General features: G+C 37.2%; 1 protein-coding gene across 4 annotated transcripts in view; it reads right to left on the bottom strand.

Annotated features, from left to right (window-relative positions):
- Nucleotides 1-24365, bottom strand: part of FNDC3A (fibronectin type III domain containing 3A) — a 113896-nt gene that overhangs the window by 60902 nt on the left and 28629 nt on the right. For all 4 annotated transcript variants that reach the window (XM_069601345.1, XM_069601348.1, XM_069601349.1 and 1 more), the window contains one exon: nucleotides 11161-11236. In XM_069601345.1, coding sequence (XP_069457446.1) covers nucleotides 11161-11236 — 76 coding nt within the window. The remainder of the gene's footprint in view (nucleotides 1-11160; nucleotides 11237-24365) is intronic.

Raw genomic sequence — 24365 nt, 5'->3', positions numbered from 1 at the left:
CACAGTCAGAGGCAAAGTCATACTTTTATAAAGATAAGAAGGGTCTGTACTAGATATGAAATTATGCTCGTGTTAGCTGCTGTGACACAGGAAGATAAGAACTGTGAAAGAATGATTTTTTTCAGCCCTTTATTATCTAGGTAGGTACTAAAAATCACATTCAATATTGTTGCCATATAAAGAAAGGAACCAGAAAAGATCTTTTTTTCCCTGGGACAGTCTTTGCAATAGGTAAAAGGATATATAAGTCAGATTATATAATTAATTCATGGTAGTCTCTTTATAACTTTATATAAATGTTCATGGAAGATTGTAGCCTTGTGTTGCCCCAGCTACACTTTGGGGGGAAAAAAACAGAAATGTTTATGCCTAAGTTAGACTGCTTAATTAACACTTCCCTGAGTTCAAATTCGTGGTTGCAGTCACTACAGGGCTAAAATAAGATAACTCTCTGTATCAGTTTGTATTCAGTTGCTCTTCTCACCAGGAGATCCTTCCAGTGATACTAACTTTAGAGAGTCTGGTCTTTATTTTTAATAAGGAAAGTGATCTTTCTAGACATTCTGACATAAGGTTAAGAAAAAGAATGCAAAGCACAAAGTAGGTTTGTAGTAAATACTTATTTCTTTTCTAGTATCCCTTCACAGAATGATTTGGTTAAATAGAGGGGATCCAAACAAACACTTCTTTCATAAATACGGACTAGCTTACTTACACTGGTATTTTTTTGGGGCTGACAAAAGTCCTCAACATCTAATGGTTTTTCCCTGGGTTCATATCTGTCCATTTTAATGTCAGAATTCTTTAAGCCAGTTCTAAATTATGGAATCAAATTTACACATTTCTTTTTTCCACCCCCTTGATTTCAAAAATTGTCAGACTATTATTAATATTATATACTTGTAAGCTTGGTATGTCCCATATTTTTAGCTTTCACTAGTTAAAAAATCACTTATCTGCACCAAAATGGTCCACCATTTTCCTTAATAAGCTCAGGGTCTCAGCTTAAAAAAAACTCAAACTCTAAATTTTATAAAATAAAATCAGGACTAAATTTTAAAAGAGTTACAACATTTATATGGTTATTTAAGCAATTAATATTGATTAAAATTATCAAGTTGTACAGAAAACATAAAGAAGGAAAGAGATTCCTATAATCTTACCACATAGGGGCAGGCACTTGAAGGAAATGTGCTCAAATTAGTTGTGATGCATATATACGCATTAAAAGTAATATTTTTCCTTATTACAAAAAAGCTAATTATGTTGATACCCTCAGTAATTTATAATCAATAAAGAGTCTTCAAGATTCAAGCCCTGATTGAACAAAACTACTAATTAATAATCTTTTTAATCTTCCATTTGGGGGAAATAAAAAGTAAAACCAGAGTTTATCCTTTGTGTGTCCTCCAGGACATCTTTCCTAGTCCCTGGCCTGGTTTGGATGTTCCTACCAGAGCTTCTATAGCACCCTTCCTGTTTTCTTCCTTTTCTCATGTTACTGACAATCTTCCCTACGAGATCACAAACTTTGTGAAGGGCAGGGATAGGGTCTATCTTACTCACCAGTAAATCCTCAGAGTTTTGGAATAGTGACTGTTCATATCGAGTTCATAATAATTTGCTAAATAAAAGAATGGGTTTTTAATGAAACCTAATATCCTAATCTAGACTCAGCAATTTACTCAGCAACTCAATCTTCTAAACAATCTGCACTATACCACCATAACAATCAGTTTTAATGCTTATAATGATTTAGGGCACTGGAAGATTCTAAATTATGTTCAGTACATTCTGTTCACTAAGGCTAAATTTAAGTGTTTATTTTGTAAATATTTTCAGTTACATGATTCGGAAAAAGATTTTCTGGTTTTCAGTTAATCAGAAAATATTTTAACAAGAACACCTTGCCCCAGGTTAAAGTTTAAGGCATATACCTTATGCCGTACTAAGTTAGACTGCTTAATTAACACTCTAATAATATCATCTTTAGCAAAAACACTTAAATCCAACTGATGAAAATTTCTTCCCCAAAAGATGAGGAGGTAGAATCGAAAGATACAAATCTTCCTGTAGACCATCCCCATTATTTTAGGGTAATAAAAATTAAGATCTTTCTCAAGTATAAATGAGCAAAGAACCTTTTCAAATTCTAACATTTAGAGCGTTTGAATTCGCTCAGTCGTGTCCGACTCTTAGCGACCCCATGGACTGCAGCCTACCAGGCTCCTCTGTCCATGGATTTTCCAGGCAAGAGTTCTTAGGGTATAGTAATTTGGTTTTGGATCTTTTGAAATAACACACTCCCATTTCTAGAATAGAATTTTGAATGACTTGTAGTAAATATGTGAAAATATTTTGGAAAAAAGTATGTGGTTGAGAGAAGCTAACTATTGTTAAGTCATGAGTAGAATGCCATCTCAGATACTTATGTTTGAGAAATGGCTGTAAAGCGTGGATTTTGCAGCCAGACTACCAGAGTTCAGGTCCCAGCTCAGCTGTTCAGTCACCCGAAACTGGGCAAGTTATTAACCTAGGTCTCAGTTTTCTTTGTCCATAAAATGAAGACAGTAATAGCTATCTCACAGGGGTGATACGAGAATTAAATAGATTAATTACATTCAGAATGTTTACGAAAGTAACTGCTACAGTAATTGTTCAATAACCATTAGACAGTATCATACATGCTAATTAAATTATAAGTTACTTTCTGCCCTTTTCCCCATTACTTGCAGTTCTATAAAGCACTGGTTTTGCAGTTAAAAATAAGTGCTGAAATAAAGACAACTTGTTGCTTATTCCTAAAATAAGTCAATTAACATTTGGAGTTTCTATAAATGCAAGGGACAGTTCCAGGTGCTAATGGAGAAGGAAAGGAGATCTAGACACAATATGGTCTGTACCATACTCATTTGAGAAAGGCTAATGTGGGTCTAGACACCTGCATGTTTAAACCTCCCTGTTGAGTCTGATCCCTTGGTGGAGGGATAAAAATTATAATCTTTACAGTCAGAAAGACCTTCCTTTGAGTCCCAGATCTTTCAGTAACTATCTATGAGACTTTAATGAACCTCAAGTTTCTCACTCTGTTAAGGTTTAAGTAAGATTAATTGTACACACCACAATGCTGTCAGACAATGAGAACTCAATTACATTATTAGTGGTGGACTCTAAAATAGAAAAAAGAGAAAAACCAGTAAGTGACATATAAACCAATAAAAGACATGCCAAGTTAGAGATAAAGGCCAGACAATGAGTGCCAAAGGAAACGGAGAAGCACTTTTTAACCCTGGGGTGGTCAGAAAAAATCTCAAGGGATGGGGAACTAGTTTGTACTGTGTTTTGAAGAATTGCAAAAATTCAGAAAGCTCTCGTGTGTACACATGTGAATGCATACTCTTGTGTAATTTTTAATGAAGGGGCAATGTAAACAAAGGTAAGAGAGGGGTCTCTGTAAGAAATATATGGGGACTGGTGCTGTGCTTAGTCCTTCAGTCGTGTCCAACTCTTTGCGACCCCATGGACTGAAGTCCACCAGGCTCCTCTGTCCATGGGGATTCTCCGGGCAAGAATACTGGAATGGGTGGCCATGCTCTCCTCCAGGTGTAGAAACTGGAGTATCTACTAATTCTGGTGTATCTGGAGTAGAAATTTCTGAAACTAAAACTAGAAAGAAAGACTGGAATGAGTTGATGGAGTGCCTAGAAAATGAGGCTGAGTCCTATGCTGTGTGAAATGAAAGAAGGCAAGGTTTTTTAGTTTGTTTTTAGCATAGTAATAAAAAAAGTCATGCTTTAGGAAGGCCAAACTTGTAGTTACAGAAACAAATATGGAAAATAACATTTCTGTAAAGAAATTTGAATCCAAATCAATGTGGGACTAATGTGCTTATTAAAAGACTTCCCTGGTGGCTCTGCTGGTAAAGAATCTGCCTGCAATGCAGGAGACCTGGGTTCAATCCCTGGGTTGGGAAGATCCCCTGGAGAAGGGAAAGGCTACCCACTCCAGTATTCTGGCCTGGAGAATTCCATGGACTCTATGGCCCATGAGGTTGCAAAGAGTTGGACATGACTGAGCGACTTTCACAGTAACGTGCTCAAAAGGGCATGAAACTACTCAATTAGGTATAATACATACTTACACAGATTTCTGTGACAAGTTTTAATCAAACCCAGTTAGAAAGTATAGCTCTCTAATGTGGCTATTTGTGGAAAATTCCCCAGTTTATCAAGGGCTTTCCTGGTGGCTCAGATGGTCAAGAATCTGCCTGCAATACAGGAGATCCGAGTTCAATCCCTGGGGGAGGAAGATCCCCTGGAAAGGGAATGGCAACCCCACTCCAGTATTCCGGCCTGGAGAATTCCATAGACAGATGAGCCTGGCGGCCACAGTCCATGGGGTTGCAAAGAGTTGGGGACACAACCGAGCGACTAACATTTTCACTTTCCCCAATTTATATGGCTAGTCAGATTCATTTGTTAAATTACAGTATCATCAGCCTTGGTTTCCTCATTTCGGAAGGAGCTGCTGCATACAAACAATACTCAACTTATTAGAAAGTCAACTGGCAAAATAGATATTTCAAACCCAGAATGTACTACTCCATGCTTTCAACTTTATAAATGGTAGTAAGGCTCTGCTATAATTAAAAACTCACAAAATAAATACTGATATGGCCTATAAAGTAGTTAAAATATTGTGCATGTGCAATGACAACAGAGTAGAATGACCTTTTCCTATTACTGTAAAATACATCAGAATGTATCAAATACTTAAAAATACCTTATATACTTCAGGTATATATATATATATATGTATATGCAATGTATATACATACATACATACATATATATATATATTTGACATGGCCTCCACTCCAAATGATGAAAATCTCAAGAGGGACAAGGAGGAACAGTGGAGAAATACTAATCACATTGGGACAGGTAAAATGTGGCTGAGGGAAGGTAGACAAGTATCTCTTGGGTAAAAAGAAAGGCGGGCGGTTCTTATATACAACTCTTATATTTTACAAGATTCAAAAACGAGAAAGTATAAAAAAGAAGAGAAGAAAAACTTCCCCTTCATCCCTGTTCCCAATTTCATGCACCAACACTCCATAAGCAAACACTGTAATTATTTTTAGAAGATCTTTGAATATTTTCAATTATTATTATTATTTAAAATAGCCTGTGGCATCTATCAGTTATTTTCTGGTATTTGTTCTTCACTTCTTCCATAGTAATAATCTTCTGAATGTTAGCTGGATCCATGGGCACCTCATCCAAAGGCAACTTTTAGTTTTCTTATTTAGTTAGAAGTGATCAGCTAAGCTATGGCCAGTGAGCACAAGTTACCTGTATAGTCTCCAAAGTATGTCCTTAAAGAAAGAGGGCATATCTTTTATCTCTTCTTCTCTTCCTCTTTTCCATTCTGTCTGGGACATGAACATTGGTGGTGAGCCACCACGGCTCATGCAGACGAGTGTAATATTCTAGGGATGGCAGATCAGGATGGAAGTAACCTGAATTCCTTTACTACCTATGGGGCAAAGAACTCCATACAAGTACTAACAGACCTCTGAACATGACACATGAGAGAAAAAATGTTCATGTTATAATTGTCATAGTTTTCTATTGCTTTGTTAACATTTGCACAGACTTAGTGGTTTTAAGAAACACCCATTTATTAGCCCACAGTTCTGTAGTTCATAAATCCTAGTGTTGTATAAACTGGGTTTTCTACTCAGGGTCTCACAAAGTGAAAAATCAAAGTACTGGCTAGGGTGTGTTCTCATTTGGAGGCTGGAGGCCTTTTCCAATCTCATGAGGCTGTGGCGGAATTGAGATTCTTACGGCTCTAGGACTAAGATTCTCATTTCCTTGTTAGCTATTTTACACAATTATATTTCTAGATCTTACATTGCTTTTACCATCACCACTCATTAAAAATTGTTTGAGATTTTTATCACTTAGAAAAAAACAGAACTCACTGAACTGGTTGAGATTTCCTATTTTCAAGAGAACAACAATGATATTTTATTCGTTAGGAACATAAAGAATTGAAGACAACTTAATTTGCCTGAATTTTCCTTTTTAGCATAAACATTGCAGTTTTCTCTTAACTAAGTCATATATAACACAGTTTGTCTTGAAAGGTAACATTTAATAGCATTTAGGGACAATCTGGGACTATTACACAAAGTACTCAAGATGAATCATTCACTTAACCTAAAATGGGCTGAATTTATGAATGGATGATCCATTATGTTTCATTTTCAAAAACAAGACTCATTAATATTTCAAAATGAGTCTTTTGAGCCTCTCTAGAGAAACTGATGTTTTCATTTTAGAAGGAAAAATGTAGAGGGCAAATTTTTAAATAATGGATTTCCACCACATAGTTACTTATGCTTTTAGAGTATTTCCTAAGGGTAGTTAAGCTTTCCTAAGTAATGTATGCTGCTGCTGCTGCTAAAGTCACTTCAGTCGTGTCTGACTCTGTGCGACCCCATAGACGGCAGCCCACCAGGCTCCCCCGTCCCTGGGATTTTCCAGGCAAGAATGCTGGAGTGGGTTGCCATTGCCTTCTCCATGATTTAGTTTATTAAATTATGAAAAAAATATAATAGCTAGTCATATGGGGAAAAGACTACTACATATGGTTTGGACTTGAGTTAATTATAATTTCCATATACCTTAAAGAACTTCATTTAGTTCAGTCATATTTGTAGTAAAAAAAAAAAGTCCTTAGTCCAAAGATTATCAGTGGTCTTTAAAAAAATTCTCGGAATACTGATCTCAGTCCAGTTCAGTTCAGTCGCTCAGTCGTGTCCGACCCTTTGCGACCCCATGAACCACAGCACACCAGGTCCCCCTGTCCATTACCAACTCCCGGAGTTCAATCAAACTCACATCCATCTAGTCGTTGACGCCGTCCGGCCATCTCATCCTCTGTCGTCCCGTTTTCCTGCTTCCAATCCCTCCCAGCATCAGAGTCTTCCAATGAGTCTTTTCAACTCTTTGCATGAGGTGGCCAAAGTACTGGAGTTTCAGCTTCAATAAGTCCTGCCAATGAACATCCAGGCCTGATCTCCTTTAGAATGGACTGGTTGGATCTCTTTGCAGTCCAAGGGACTCTCAAGAGTCTTCTCCAACACCACAGTTCAAAAGCATCAATTCTTCAGTGCTCAGCCTTCTTCACAGTCCAACTCTCACATCCATACATGACCATTGGAAAAATCATAGCCTTGACTAGAAGGACCTTTGTTGGCAAAGTAATGTCTCTGCTTTTCAATATGCTATCTAGGTTGGTCATAACTTTTCTTCCAAGGAGTAAGCACCTTTTATTTTCATGGCTGCAGTCACCAATTGCAGTGATTTTGAAGCCAAAAAAATAAAAGTCTGACACTGTTTCCACGTCTATTGGCCATGAAGTGATGGGACCGGATGCCATGATCTTAGTTTTCTAAATGTTGAGCTTTAAGCCAACTTTTTCACTCTCCTCTTTCACTTTCATCAAGAGGCTTTTTAGGTCCTCTTCACTTTCTGCCATAAAGGTGGTGTCATCTGCATATCTGAGGTTATTGATATTTTTCCCGGCAATCTTGATTCCAGCTTGTGTTTCTTCCAGCCCAGTGTTTCTCATGATGTACCTTGACGTACTCCTTTTCCTATTTGGAACCAGTCTGTTGTCCCATGTCCAGCTCTAACTGTTGCTTCCTGACCTGCATATAGGTTTCTCAAGAGGCAGGTCAGGTGGTTGGGTATTCCCATCTCTTTCAGAATTTTCCACAGTTTATTGTGATCCACACAGTCAAAGGCTTTGGCATAGTCAATAAAGCAGAAATAGATGTTTTTTTGGAACTCCCTTGCTTTTTCAATGATCCAGCGGATGTTGGCAATTTGATCTCTGGTTCCTCTGCCGTTTCTAGAACCAGCTTGAACATCAGGAAGTTCACAGTTCACCTATTGCTGAAGCCTGATCTACTTATTATTAAAATAAATTTAAGATATGGCATAAGATATTACCATAATTATGAATATCTAAAAAATTGAGAGTTGGTAGAAAATTGTTGAATCTAATTCACACTAGCGCATCCTCATTTCACAGATGTGCAAAATAATGGGCAGAATTTAAGTAATCTACTGAAGGATATAGAATCAGAACATTTTAGACTTGTGAAGAACCTTAAAAGGCATTAACTCCAACCATCCATTGAAGAGAAATTAAACCTGCTAATGGCACCATCAAGTGAAGACTCAGTACATGCATTACCACCTACAAAGGCAGATGGGAAACTGATTGCTCCTGAGTCTCTCTGACAGCTCTGTTTATTACAAAGTTGTTCCTCATATTAAGCTAAATTTGTTTTCCTTTAACTCCCACCCACTAGTCTCAGAACCCAGGCTGACCTACTCCCAGACTTGTACCTTTAAAAATACACCATTAAGTAATTCATACATTTTGTTATTAATATTTCTTTAAAGTTTTATTGTGAATTTAGTAAGAAAAATTATATTTCATTCTGCAAGTTATAGTAATTATAGCAAACAATACAGTGACCGTGATATATAAAACAGACATTTAACTTCTAATAAATTTCAGACATTTTTAATATCAAAGATCTGATATATCTAACAAGATTCATGGGGCCTAAGGTGTAGTTTGTACACGTCTCAGAGATTCTAGGATATCACAGCAGGTCACTAGGGGTCCTAGTTGGATGAAATCTTCCTCTCCCATCCCCAACAAAGACATCCTGGGAGAAAATGGCTCTTTTTTAAAACACGAATATTTGCAACCATTTAATTTATGTTAGCCAAAATCTGGAAACAACTCAAAGGTCCCTCAACAAATGATTTAACAGACACAATATGGGGGTGTTCACACAATGTAACACAACTCAGCAATTAAAAATGAGCGAACTAATGACACATGAAAACATGGATGGACCTCAAACTTGTTATACTAAGTGAAAAGAAGCCAAACAGAAAATTCTGTATATGCTTTCATTTATGAGCTACTACTAGCATAGGTAAAACTATAAAGACAAAAGCATTCTGAACAGACCTAACGAGTACAAGGATTCAGACTAGAACACAGAGGCCGGAAGTGCTAACATTTGGAGTGCAGAGAACTCACTCTAGGGTAACAGAGTTGGGATAACTGGGATACAGAGCTTGTAAGTATTTAACAAAATGTTGTTTTACTAAGGACCTAAATGTCATGTGGCTCAGTTTAGGAGAGACTTACTAACAAAATGCTCTGCAAAGGAGACGGCAAATATGAAAGAGCTGACCACGTGTGTGCTTATCCTCACCATGATCCCCAAACACATGGAGAACAGAGTGGTACTTACTAGCGGGGACAAACCTTCCCTAACTTCAGAAGCCCCTATAAAGGCAGGGAGAGTCAAGATCAGGTGTATGAGAAGATAATGTGAGAGCAGAAAAGCAGTAATAAAGAGCAGCAGCAGTAAAGGGAAGACAAACAGGAACAGAGGTGCTGACAGTAACCGCCCCAGGAGCAACAGTGCTGGTCGCTCTCTGAGTTAGATGACAGTGGAAGCACCAAGGGTCCAATAACCTCCCACTGGCAGACTAGAAAGTGACACCAGCAGCAACAATGGTGAAACACACATCAGTAACCACTGAGAAGCTGGTCAGAGCTACCTGGAAACAAAAAGGAAAGCAGGAAGATTTAGAGGCAGAGGTAGTATCAATGGCACACTAACTGTAGCGGGTCAAGGGGCGTGGAATCAACACACTGGGGAACTGTCGATTAGTTCATGACTTCTCGAGGTAAGGTGAGCTACTGCTTTCAACAAACGTGAATTTACTTTAACATTTTTTTTTTACATGTGAGAGTCAAATCATAAAAAAATAGCCAGAAATCCAGGATTTGGCTAAATGATTGACATCTAGGCATTACTTATGGCTCACTACATTTATATTTTTATATTAAAATTTCCATATTACCATGCAATCTTAATTGGTGCTCATATTGAAAACTCTAAGGCACTAAAATACCTCTGAGTATAAAAATATATTTTCAGTACATAGTAGTTACCAAGGCAAACAAGCCTACCAATATACTTAAAAATATTTTAGCAGTTAGTTTTAATAAATATCAACAGCACACCTACTAAGCAAAAGGCATTATTTTAGCACAGAGAATCAAAAGTAAAAATGACACAGTTTTTGTTGTTAAGAAATCAAAACAGAAGGAAGCTATTACTCCTTGAACATTTTTATTAAGTAAGGTTTTATGTACCAAGCTAAAGACAGTATCATTATTTCTGTAAGTTTTGAAGTTTAGTGGAAATTTCTCTTACAAGTGTTTATTTCATTAGGAATTTGAATTAGTAAATTAGCTAGTGGGCATCCTATTTATACAGGTCTATTAGGAGCAATAACTATTCATTAGCTTGATTACTCTTTGAAATGTGCCTCTGCATAGGTATACTTGTTAAATTTAGGACTCTCATTCAGAGCACTCACTTCCAAAATTAACTAAGATTTTAGTTTAATTAACAGGTTACTTTGGAATCAAGGACTCTTTAGTTAGAATGAATGCTGGAATTTACACAACCAAAATTCTTTTACTACACAAGAATTATGTAGTTATTCATCCAACCAGTACATGAGTACACATAATGATGGGTCTTTATAAAAAAAACCTTTTAAAGATAAGATCTGAGCTCAGTCTGGAAGCACTTGGATAGGCTGGAGGTAGTGGTGATATGGGTAAACTGTAGATAAGAAGAACAGTACAGAAAGTATTCAAATAAAAAGGGTTCAGAGAGAGCAGATAAGCCAACTTAGCAAGACTAAAGGAAAATAGTATTGAAAGGAAAGTGGAAAAAAAGCAAGCGAGAATGATGAAATGATCTTTCAAAAAGACTAAAGAAACTGAACTGGATTCACCGAAGATTTTTGAGCAGGAGACTGACATGAACAACATTATAGTATATTAACCAAGAAACCCTGGGAAAGAGACTAATTAGGATGCTACTACAATAGTTAAGCCATAAAGTATGCGAAGTTCATGCCTTGGTGTGGTGGCAGTCAGAAAGAAAGGAAGAAACCACAAACATAGAACACTTTTATGTTACCATAAACTTTAGTCTTGTCTCAAAAGATAATAAATTACCATTCTTACCTGTAATACACTGAAACTGTCCATCTTCTCTTCTTATTGTAAATGCTTCCCCTGGGTTAACTTGTACCAGAATAACCTTAAAATGAGGGGAAGAAGTATTAATTATAAGAACAGCAGATCAAATCTGCATATCAAGATATTAAATGTTGCAAGTTAGAGAGTAGATGTATGCTATTTAATAGGGAAGGAAAATGGGGACTACACATTTGTTGAAAAAATTAATTACTTCACTTTTCTGGAGATCAGACTTAAGCCAAAAGTAAGGGAATAAAAACAAGACACTGCACTGCTGACCTTCCAATTCCTAACCCCTCTAAAAAAACAGAGTTCAGATCTGACAGTTACACTACACTCTGTAAAATTACTGAATAGGTTCTCTTCTCCACTCAGCTTCTTTCATTTCTTACATCCTCGTATCCATGCTGCCGTGCTTAAGACCTCACTCAATTCGCAGGACAGATCAGCCAGGCAGTTTTCTTTTGTCATTCTTTACAGAAAATGCTTTTAATGCCTGATTTCCGTTAATACTGTCAACAGGGGATGAGTGGACAACTGATAAAAGGAATTGCCTGAATATTTGCCAATAGTTAACTTCTAGCTTTCTTAGCATTTTGAACAGAGACACATACAGCTATTGAGCATTATGCATTCTGAACTTAAATACTCATACTACTAATATTTATATTACTTCCTGAATAACAGATAAAACATGTTCTTTAAACATATGTTTTGGATAAGATGGCTACCACCAAAGGGCAGATTAAAGTTGACAATGACTATAAATAATGCCATATCACGGAGACTCTTAAATTATTCTTACAAGTAGGCAATGATGATACATGGGCTTCCCGGGTAGCTCAGGGGTAACAAATCCACCTGCCAACGCAAGAGATGTGGGTTCAATTCCTGGGTTGGGAAGATCCCCTGGAGTAGGAAATGGCAACCTACTCCAGTATTCTTACCTGGGAAACCCCATGGACAGAGGAGCGTGGAGGGCTACAGTCCATGGGGTTGAAAGAGTCAGATACAACTTAGCGACTTAACAACGTGATGACACACGCAAATACTAATAAAAAATGTTACATAAATGTAACATAAAGAGGTGTAATGAAAATGTCCCTGATTAAAGTTACAACCATGCTTAGTATATATACTAATGAAGACTAGAAAAATCTAGAAAAATGTGATTAACACTTAACATTTCTTAAATTTCCTAAGAAATAATAATTTAAAAAATACAGTGGCTTGCTGAAGTTATGGAAGAAAACAGATAAAATTTAAGAGTATCAAATATAAAATTATTTTCTTAAAGAAAGAAATAATTTTCAAAAAAAAGCAAGACAGAAGAAAAAGACATCTCTGGAATGAGAAGGAAAGAGAAGGACCAAGATGCATAGACAGATAACAGAAATCAGCAAGCCTGACATGAATACCTCTAAACAAACAGGGCATACAGCCTGGGGAAAGTCAGAGCTAAGGAAACCCGAGATATCATTTAGTCCAACACAGATTTATTTCTTTAAAAGTACAATAAGAGATTATCGTTGTTACTGAAAAGTTACTTCATTTTATAAGACCATTCAAACAAACTTTCCCTTAAGGTAAACTCCCAGTGCAGTGGACTTAAAACTTGTTAGCTAACTATTTAAAGTGAGGCAATTTCAAATGAACATTTACCACCTTGGAATCTGAACTACTACATAAAAGTGCCTAACTTTATCCAAATGTCAGGGCATAATTATTTATTAGTAATATCTACATATATTTTAAAGGAAACACAATAATGAGTGAACAGTTTTTTATTATTTTTATCAGTGCAGATCTGTTGCTTTAAGGATATGCTCTCTAGCGTAGGAGAAACGCACAAATTTACAGGACAGAGAAAGAACATACACAGGACACACTGTTTATAAGATTTCTCCTGAACTGATGCTGGACACCTGCCTGCCTCTTACTTTCCATATTTTCCTATACTGACCACCCTATAGCTTTTCAGCTATCTGTCTGCTCTATTCCGTTCAATCTAATATTCCATAGTCAGAAGTTTCATCTTCATTTCCTGGCCTCTGATTTATTTACTATTCTCCAGCACAATCTGATTCACACTTGACTTCTGCTGACGTTTTCCTATGAGGAAGTACTTCTCTCTTCAAGAAACGCTACTCATCCTTCAACAAGCTGACCACCCTAAAGCACAGTTAGGTAATTCCTGTATTAGAGACAGCACTTTGTATATCCTTCTATTAAAATACTTGGTGCATGACTGTATTCACTTGTTTGCATGTTGTCAGCTCTGCTACAACACACACGAGCCCTTTACTTCAGTCTATTTACTTTTTTTTTTTTTTAGTCTATTTACTTTTACATGCAGAGACTACAGAAGGTGAAGAAATGTTTGCTGAATTCACTAGTGTTCAGTCTCTAAATAGCTCCTAAATCTTTCCTTCTGGCTTTGAGAACAAGGCTAGCTGATAAAACTTTCTGTGATGATAAATGTATTCTATAATGGTGCTGTCTGATAATAGCCTCTAGCTATATTTGGCTATATATGGCCTGAAAATGTACACAAGCGCTACTGAGCATTTGGAATGTGACCAGTGAGAATGAAGAACTCATCTTCTTTAATCTTCTTAATTTTAATTAAATAGCCACATGTAGTTAATGGCTACTGAGTATAGCTCTAGATTCCCCAAACTCCAAAACTGTATTTCCAACTAATTTCTGGATTTACTTACCTTGATAAACTACAGATACCCAATCTTATTATGTCTAAATTTAAACTCATTATATGATTTTCCTAAGAAATTAAGCCAGGAAATTGATTTCACAAACAAGCATGAACTACTTAAACATCAAAATGTTATTAAGCTGACTTCACTATTAACAACTTTGAATCATGCTTTGTTCTTCACTGGATGCTGTCAATCTGTAGGGGGGGCGGCTGATGTAACACATTTCAGCTGAAGTCTACATAGAGATTAATAACTGTAAATAAAGGGGCAGCTATCAAACTAATGAATTTGAGTTTAATTCTTAGTCCTATGAAGGAAAATCATTTTCAAACTCAGGTAAGAATACCAGCATATAGAGAAACAATTGAGATCTGTTAACAAGTAATTAATGAGCAAATACTAAACGTTAGGCATGTTTTGCAGAGCTGAGGGTATACGGATGAATCATTAAGGGAAATTAGTTACAGCCAATTACAATGCTAAGCTAGAAAAGGTATGCAATATAAAATGTGATAAACAGAAAATACTTTCTATTAGGGTCATCTGTCTTCACAATCGCTTTTTTAGAAATAAAAGCACTATAATAGAAAAATATGAATTTGGAATCAGACAATTCTATACTGAAATTCTGCTCTATTGCTTAATAAATGTGGTTTTTAGACAAATTATTTAAACTCCAAGAACTTTAGTGTCCTCTTTTCTAAAATGTAGTGTTTTTGAAGGATTAACAGAAACACTGTATGTAAAGTGCCAGCACCGTGCCTGATATACAGCAGACCCTCAAAAACAATTAACTTTTCCTTTAATTAGGATTCTTTTTGTTTTGCATTTAATCTTTTATCTAGACTGTGGAATACTTCATTACAGTTTATGGCAGAATAACATTTCACTGCATCACATTTTGTTTATTCATTTGTTGATGGACATTTGGATTGTTACCACCTTTGGGCTATTAATAAAAAGGCTGTACAAATTTTTATATGGACATATGTTTTCACTTCTCTTGAGTAAATACCTAGAAGAAGAACTGCTGGGTCACATCATAACTGCATTTTGATTGTTTGGGGAATTGCCAGATTGTTTTTAAAGTGGATAGACCAATTTACATTCTCACCAGCAGCGTATGAACGTTCCAATTTTTCCATGTTTTTGTTAACACTTGCTACTATTTGACTTTTTTATTCTAGCCATTTTACTGGGTATGGTTTCATTTGCATTTTTCTAAACATTAATGATGACATTAATTAAATTAACTGAACATTAATGCCAAAAAGAAAGAAAGTGAAGTCACTCAGTCGTGTCCAACTCTTTGCGACCCCGTGGACTGTAGCCCACCAGGCTCCTCCGTCCATGGGATTCTCCAGGCAACAATACTGGAGTGGGTTGCCATTTCCTTCCCCAGGGGAATCTTCCAGACCCAGGGATCAAACCCAGGTCTACCTTTTTTGAAGGCAGATGCTTTAACCTCTGAGCCACCAGGGAAGCCCCTAATCAAGGCTATGGTTTTCCCAGTGGTCATGTATGGATGTGAGAGTTGGACTATAAAGAAAGCTGAGTGCCAAAGAATTGATGCTTTTGAACTGTGGTGTTGGAGAAGATTCTTGAGAGTCCCTTGGACTGCAAGGAGATCCAAAGTCCATCCTAAAGGCAATCAGTACTGAATATTCACTGGAAGGACAGATGCTGAAGCTGAAACTCCAATACTTTGGGCACCTGATGCAAAAAACCGACTGTTTTGAAAAGACCCTGAGGCTGGGAAAGACTGAAGGTGGAAGGAGAAGGGGATGACAGAGGATGAGATGGTTGGATGGCATCACTGACTAAATGGACATGAGTTTGAGCAAGCTCCAGGAGTTGGTGATGGATAGGGAGGCCTGGCGTGCTGCAGTCCATGGGGTCACCAAGAGCCAGACACGACCGAGCGACTGAACTGAACTGAAACATTAATGATGTTGAACAACTTTTAATGTACTTATTGGTCATGGACATAGCTTCTTTGAAGAAATGAGCATTCAAAACCTTTGCCCAGTTTTTAATTGGGTTGTCTTTTCATTGCTAAGTTCTAAGAGTTCTGTAAATATTCTGAATACAAGATCTGACAGATTTACAATGTTGCATCAGAAGCTCTTTGGAAAAAAGAAATGTGTTTATAGTTAATTTTTTCCTAAACTTGTGGTGTATTTTTCATTTTTGTTCAATATTCATGTTTGTATATATCTAATATTAGTACTGATACATAACTATTGATTTGTAAGGCTTTTTCTTTTCCAGTTTACGTCAGTGGCATCATTATAGTAATATAATGATCATATATAATATCCCTTTCTAATTTGCTGTTTCATGCACCCTTTTACTTGTTAAGATTTAGCCATAGTATAGGTTCAGACAATGGAATACTGGTGATCATATTCTAGCATTCCATCATATGAGGCTTCCCAGGTGGCACTAATGGTAAAGAACCCACATGCCAATGCGGGAGACAGAAGTGACACATGGTTGATCCCTGGGTCGGGAAGATCCCTTGCAGGAGGGCATGGCAACCCAATCCAGTACTCTTGCCTGGATAAACCCATGGTCAGAGGAGCCTGGTGGGCTACAGTCCATGGGGTATCAAAGAGTCAGACATGACTGAAGTGACAGCACACACACAGGCATTCTATCATATGAATCCTCTAAATCCTATTCATTTCTCTACTGTTAGATATTTATACTACTTCTTGTTTTCTTGTTATTACAAAGCAATGAACAGGCACGCACATGTGCCCTTGTATACATGTATAAGATTTTCTGTAGGATAACTACCTAGAAGAATATTATATTAGATTTTAGGTCTGCATCTTTTCTTTATTAAATATTGCCAGGCTACTTCCAAAAAGACTTGCACCAGCAGTGTATGAAGGATTCCACTGCTCCACAGACTTACTATATTTCAGGTTTCTTAATATTTACATTATCACTAAGGTTTTAATTAGCATTTCCCTTCTTCAAAACAGTTCCAAACTCCTTTTTCTCCCAAAACCCTTAATTAGTCCAATGAATCATCCCAAGAAGATAGGGTACTTTGTTACATACAGGCACTTTGTTGCCAACTTTGCAGCTAACATGAAATTCTTTCCTTATACACTAAGCAGTCATTAATGTGCCAGTTAAGTTTACCAGTGGTTTTAGTTTTAAAACATCAGTTTTTATATTACATAGGCATGTGTTAAGTTGCTCAGTAGTGTCCAACTCTTTGTGACTGCATGGACCGCAGCCCACTAGGCTCCTCTGCCCATGGGGTTCTCCAGGGAAGAATACTAGAGTGGGTTGCCATGCCCTTTTCCAGGGGATCTTCCTGAACCAGGGATCAAGCCTGGTTCTCCTCCGCTTCAGGCAGACTCTTTACCGACTGAGCCATTAGGGACGCACACATAGGTACACAGACCAATAAGTGGTCAATTGTATGTTCACAGATACTTATGACACACTGGAACTGATGTTTACTAATAATAGGTATTTTATTCAGATATTCCCCAAGTGGAGGCACATCTATTTTTGTTTCCACAAGAGGCATGTGGATATTTCCTTTAAAATTCAAATAGTATATATATCTATCATGATAATAGATAAAATGAAACAAACAGAGAATTCCAAATGTTGATTTGACTGCAGAGCAATAGCCAAAAACATACTGCTTGTGGAACTGGTGCTGTCTCTTTGCAAACCTTTTTTTTTTTTTTTTTTGCCAATAGTATGACAGGAAAAAATAATCTTACCCTAGAAGGAAGCAGCAGCTATTTGGGGAAAATTATAGTCCTCTACTATAAGGAAAAACTGAAGCAGCAATAAAAGCTTGGTGTTTGAGGGAATATGAGAAGAGTTCAATTGTATTTGAGGTATTGGGGATGTATAACTAGAAATAAACTAACAAAAATAACAGCAGTTACTACTTGAACATATATTAATATATTCCCTATGACCCATGCACTCCATTACCAGGTATATACCCCAAAGAAAAGTATACACATGTGCAGAAGTTGTGTACAGGAATGTTCTTGAAGAAATCACTTGTGGTAAGCAAAAACCGGAAACAACCCAATTTTCCATCAACAATAAATTGAAGCAACTGAGGCATATTTATAGGATGGAATATTATACAGCAAATACTATGAACAGCTATGAATGGTAACAGGAATGAATGTTGACCAAAATAATGCATACTGTATAATTCTACTTATGTAAAGTTCAAAGACAGGCCAAACTAATCTTTGGTTTGGGGAAGTAAAAAGGGATAGATAATCTTTGGGAGAGAGGGAATACTTCTCGGAAGGATTAAAAGCATAATCCTTCCCAAGAGACTTCTTGGGATTGATTACCTTTCAAATCCTTCCCAAGAAGCCTCTTGGGGGTGCTGGTAAAGTACTACTGCTTGACCTGAGGATGGCTACAGGGGTTACACTCCTTTTAGTTTTCTTAATTGGCCTGTACAGAAATGATTTGTGCACTTCTCTGACTTATGTTGGTTTTAAATAAAGACATTCTTAAAATCTTAAACATTTCAGATAAAGCAAAATTTTAACCTCTTGCCAACAAACTCCTCTTTCCTAAGAACTACTGTTAATAAATGGATATGTATGTGTACAGAGCTTTTCTTCCTGTGATATATGTGTATGTACACTTGGAACTGCATAGCTTTTTACCTTTTTCAAATTGTTAGAACTTTTTTTTGTTTAAAAAGTAATAAATCCACAAGAGTAAAAAAATACTCAAACAGTACAAAATGTTGTATAAAATGTAAACTCTTCTACTGGGGTCAGTCCCTGCTTATAATTTCTTGTATAATTTTCTGTCATGTATTTATATACGTGTGCATATTTGTCTGATTTTCAAAATGTTCTTTTTTGAAATATCACATAAATGCATTTCAGGAATTTGAATCCTGGGCGTTCTATCTGGCACTAAGTAGATATACAACAGCACTTGAATATAAAACAACCATAAGTTTATTATTGAAAGGGAAACATTATGAGAACTGAAAAAGCAGAATTCAACTTCTAGTTCTACAAACATCTATATAGTTTGTGACAAAAAAAAATCTCTATTTGTATTAAGCTAACGTAAGAACATACAAAAGATCATGGGGAAAATCATCTTTGTAAGAAGCCTCCTTTTCATTTAATGTCTCTTATTACAGAAGTTTATAATCAGATTCACTTTAAAGAATTTTCAGTATCCCATGGATAAATTTCAGTTGAATGCACTTCCTTATTTATTTAGTGCTGCTTACCAGTTATTCTTTACTTCTTCCTCACTTCAGTCCAACTTACATTTCTTAAAAGTCAACAATTCTTACATGATTCTGGGGCACAGGAGCTGACTAAGTACAGAGTTCCTTAACTAGAGAATTAGGAATTATTCTGACTGTATACTATCCAGGAGTTAATTTAATAGAATATCTATTGTTTTTAGATCAGAGTCCATCAAAATTCCATGACCATTATGCTTTATTTCACTAAGATGCTGTTCCCTTTAGATTTGATGATTCTGTCTTCCACAACAGGTTTAAGTGTGTGTGTATACTCATAAATATTTCACTAAAATAATGTAAAAAATTTCATGTTTCAAGTTATAGAAACAGCTAAGCGTCAATACATTGCAGGGCTGGAGCAAGGTTTCCTAGGAGGTGGCATATGCTCTAAATTGGTGTCCAATATATGTTGCTGTTTCTCTCATAGCCAGTCCAAGTCCAAGAGTCAAGGGATAAAAATGGGAGGGATACCACTCTCTTGTAATAAAAATATAATAAAAGATTATTATCCTGCAAGGTTACTAGATACTAAGCAATATATAAAAATAAGCTGTGTTTCTATTTACCAACAACAGAACATGATATTTCATATACATGCATACAATTTATAACAGCTTAGATATACCAACTTGAACTTTAAGGACTAAAAGGTTCGATACTGTAAAGATGTCAATTCTTTCCTAATTTGATCTACAGATGCAAAGTAATCCAAATCTGAATCTCAGAAGGCTGTGTCTGTGTGTACTGAGAGGCTATTTCTAAAATTTGTATGTAATGCAAAGGCCAAGCATGTCAAAACACTCTCAAAGAACAACAAAGTGAGACAGTTTGCCCTACCAGATTCCAAGACATCATTTAAAGTATTGGTGTGTTCTTGGCACAGGGATAATCAAAACAGATCAACAGAATAGAATTAATAATTCAGGAAAGATTCCACAGATTTATGGTCACTTAATTTATAGCATAAATATCACTGTGAAGCAACAGGAAAATGACGGTTGTTTCAATAAATGGTGTGAGATAATTAGATATATATATGGAAAAATAATCAAATTAACACAATTCACAGAAGAAAACTCCAGTGAATTTTTGAATAAAATGTTTAAAGTAAAACCATACTTTTTAGAAGATAATGTAGAAAAGCATTTTCATTACCTCAGTGTAGGGAAGAATTTTTTAAACAAACAAAAAACACAAATAGATAAAAGAACTGATAAATGTGACTACATTAAAATTAAGAATTGTTCATCAAGATACTGAAAAGTGTGGTTACAAGGATAAGAGAAAACATTCACTACACTGCTGCTGCTAAGTCGCTTCAGTCGTGTCCGACTCTGTGCGACCCCAGAGACGGCAGCCCATCAGGCTCCCCCGTTCCTGGGATTCTCCAGGCAAGAACACTGGAGTGGGTTGCCATTTCCTTCTCCAATGCATGAAAGTGAAAAGCGAAAGGGAAGTTGCTCAGTTGTGTTCAACTGTGAGCGACCCCATGCACTGCAGCCCACCAGGCTCCTCCGCCCATGGGAATTTCCAGGCAAGAGTACTGGAGTGGGTTGCCATTGCCTTCTCCAATTCACTACACTGGTGCCTGATAAAAGGTTTATATCCAGAATATATACAAAGGGTTTTGACAAATCGAAAGAAAAAAAACAGCAACAAACTAGAAACTGCCTAGATGTTCATCAAGAATAGAAGAGATAAGTGAATATACTGCTGTAAATCCATACATGGAATCCTATACAGCAAGGAAAAGAACACATTTCAGCAACATACAACAATAAATGAATCACACTGTTGGATAAAACCAGGAAGACACAAAAGATCAGCTATAGTAAAGATTACTTTAAAGGTCAAGAATAGGCAAATCTAAACCATTATTGCTTAGTGATATGTACATACATAAAACTATAAAGAAGAGTTTGGCAGTAATTCCCATAAAAGTAAAGATAATGGTAACCTCCAAATATAGAGGGTATTGTGAGGTAGAAGGAACACACAGGGGATTTCTAGGATGTTTGCAGTTAGTCTGGCTGGCAGTTATAAGAATTTATGTTTTATAGTCATGTGCTATATTATATCTTTGTTTTATGTACTTCTCTATCTATATAGGTTATAGTTTACAATTTAAACATGTTTTGAAAAGAGTAAGCTGAGGGCATGTTCCCTGTTTTCTTAAATTCTCTTCCTGGCATCTGTTTATCACAGGACCAATTACTTTAACCATATTTTCTTAGTTTCTGTGTTCTTGATGCTTTGGCATTTATGGTTGAGCTGGGTAGGGAAGAGACTGCCCATCCCAGGACTAACCAATTCTTAGAAGTGGCAAAGGGCTCAGTCAGGAGCACACCCCTCATATGCAAACCAACCAATTACAAGTCTACAACTAACCCCCTTACTGAACTCTTACAAGCCAATATTTCTAATGCTCTAAATCATCCCAGGGCCAAGTAACAGGCAACTAAAGACCACCTGTATAGCCCCAAATCTGCCAGAATCATTTTTTTATTAATATTGATATTTAATTGACAAAACACTGTATTGGTAGTTTTAAGTGTACAGCATGATTTGATATGAATATATTACAAGGTAATTACCACAGTAAGTTTAGTTAACATCTACCACCACACTGTTACAAGCTTTTTCTTGTGATGATAACTTTTAAGATCTACTCTCTTCAGTTCAGTCGCTCAGTCGTGTCCAACTCTCTGTGACCCCATGAATCGCAGCACGCCAAGCCTCCCTGTCCATCACCAACTCCCGGAATTCACTCAGACTCACATCCATCGAGTCAGTGATGCCATCCACCTGTCTCATCCTCTGTCGTCCCCTTCTCCTCCTGCCCCCAATCCCTCCCAGCATCAGAGTCTTTTCCAATGAGTCAACTCTTCACATGAGGTGGCCAAAGTACTGGAGTTTCAGCTTTAGCATCAGTCCTTCCAATAAACACCCAGGACTGATCTCCTTCAGAATGGACTGGTTGGAGCTCCCTGCAGTCCAAGGGACTCTCGAGTCTTCTCCAACACCACAGTTTAAAAGCATCAATTCTTTGGCACTCAGCTTTCTTCACAGTCCAACTCTCACATCCATACATGACCACTGGAAAAACCATAGCCTTGACTAGACAGATACTGGTTGGCAAAGTAATGTCTCTGCTTTTCAATATTCTATCTAGGTTGGTCATAACTTTTCTTCTAAGGAGTAAGCGTCTTTTAATTTCATGGCTGCACTCACCATCTACAGTGATTCTGGAGCCCCCCAAAAATAAAGTCTGACACTGTTTCCACATCTATTTCCCATGAAGTGATGGGACTGGATGCCATGATCTTCGTTTTCTGAATGTTGAGCTTTAACCCAACTTTTTCACTCTCCTCTTTCATCAAGAGGCTTTTCAGTTCCTCTTCACTTTCTGCCATAAGGGTGGTGTCATCTGCATACCTGAGGTTATTGATATTTCTCCCAGCAATCTTGATTCCAGCTTGTGTTTCTTCCAGCCCAGCGTTTCTCATGATGTACTCTACATGTAAGTTAAATAACTAGGGTGACAATATACAGCCCTGACGTACTCCTTTTCCTATTTGGAACAGTCTGTTGTTCCATGTCCAGTTCTAACTGTTGCTTCCTGACCTGCATATGGGTTTCTCAGGAGGCAGGTCAGGTGGTCTGGTATCCCCATCTCTCTCAGAATTTCCCACAGTTTGTTGTGATCCACACAGTCAAAGTAAGTAAGTGTGTCAGTCGCTCAGTCGTGCCCGACTCTTTGCGACCCCCTGGACTGCAGCCATGAGATTTTCTAGGCAAGGATACTGGATTGGGTTGCCTTTTCCTCCTCCTGACAAAAGCAACTTTCAAATATGGTGCTGCTAACTACAGTCATTCTGCTGTACATCGCATTCCTAGGATTTATTTATCTTATAACTGGAAGTTTGTATATTTTGGCCATATTCACCCTGTTTGCCCACCACCCTAATTCCCCACGTCTGCAATAACCAATCTGTTCTCTGTATCTATGAGCTCATTTAAAAATATATTCTATATAAATATTACTCAGCTATTAGAAAGAATGCATTGCATCAGTTCTAATGAGGTGGATGAAACTGGAGCCTATTATACAGTGTAAAGTAAGTCAGAAAGAAAAACACCAACACAATATATTAATGCATATATATGGAATGTAGAAAGATGGTAATGACGACCCTCCCAGTCCATCCTACAGGAAGTCAGTCCTGAATATTCATCGGAAGAACTGATGCTGAAGCTGAAACTCCAATACTCTGGCCACCTGATATGAAGAACTGATTCATTTGAAAAGACTTTGATGCTGGGAAAGACTGAAGGCAGGAGGAGAAGGGGATGACAGAGGATGAGATGGTTGCATGGCATCACTGACTCGATGGGCATAAGTTTGGGTAAACTCCGGGAGCTGATGATGGACAGGGAGGCCTGGTGTGCTGCAGTCCATGGGGTTTCAAAGAGTCGGACACAACTGAGCGACTGAACTGAACTGAACGGCCCTATACATGAGACAGCCAAAGACACACAGATATGAAGAGTCTTTTGGACTTAGTGGGAGAAGGCGAGGGTGGGATGATTTGAGAGAACAGCACTGAAACGTGTATCACCACATGTGAAACAGATCGCCAGCCCAAGTTCAATGCGTGAGACAGGGCACTCAAAGTCAGTACACTGGGACAACCCAGAGGGACGGGATGGGGAGGGGGGATTCAGGATGGGGAACACGTGTACACTGAGGCTGATTCATGTCAATGTATGGCAGAAACAACCACAACTATAAAGTGTGGTTACCACTACTGTAAAGTAGTTAGCCTCCAATTAAAATAAATTAATTAATAAAAAATGTATGTTCCATATATAAGTGAGACCATACCATGACTTCGCTATTGCAAATAATGCTGTAACAAACACAATACAGGGGTACATATATCTTCTTTGAGACACTGACTTCACTTACTTCAGATAAATACCAGAGGTAAAATTGCAGGATCATGTGGTAGTTCTATTTTTAATTTTTTGAGGAATCTCCATATTGTTTTCCATAATGTCTGCAACAATTTACATTCTTATCAACAGTGAACAACAGTGCCCTGTTCTCCACAACCTGATCAATAGTTATTTCTTCCCTGCCACAATTAATGAACAGCCAATCCAAAGCTGTTTACCCTGTTGTG

Source organism: Ovis canadensis, chromosome 10 (genome assembly GCF_042477335.2).
Source record: "Ovis canadensis isolate MfBH-ARS-UI-01 breed Bighorn chromosome 10, ARS-UI_OviCan_v2, whole genome shotgun sequence".
NCBI classification, from domain to species: domain Eukaryota; kingdom Metazoa; phylum Chordata; class Mammalia; order Artiodactyla; family Bovidae; genus Ovis; species Ovis canadensis.
This window is presented reverse-complemented; position numbering and strand designations above follow the sequence as displayed.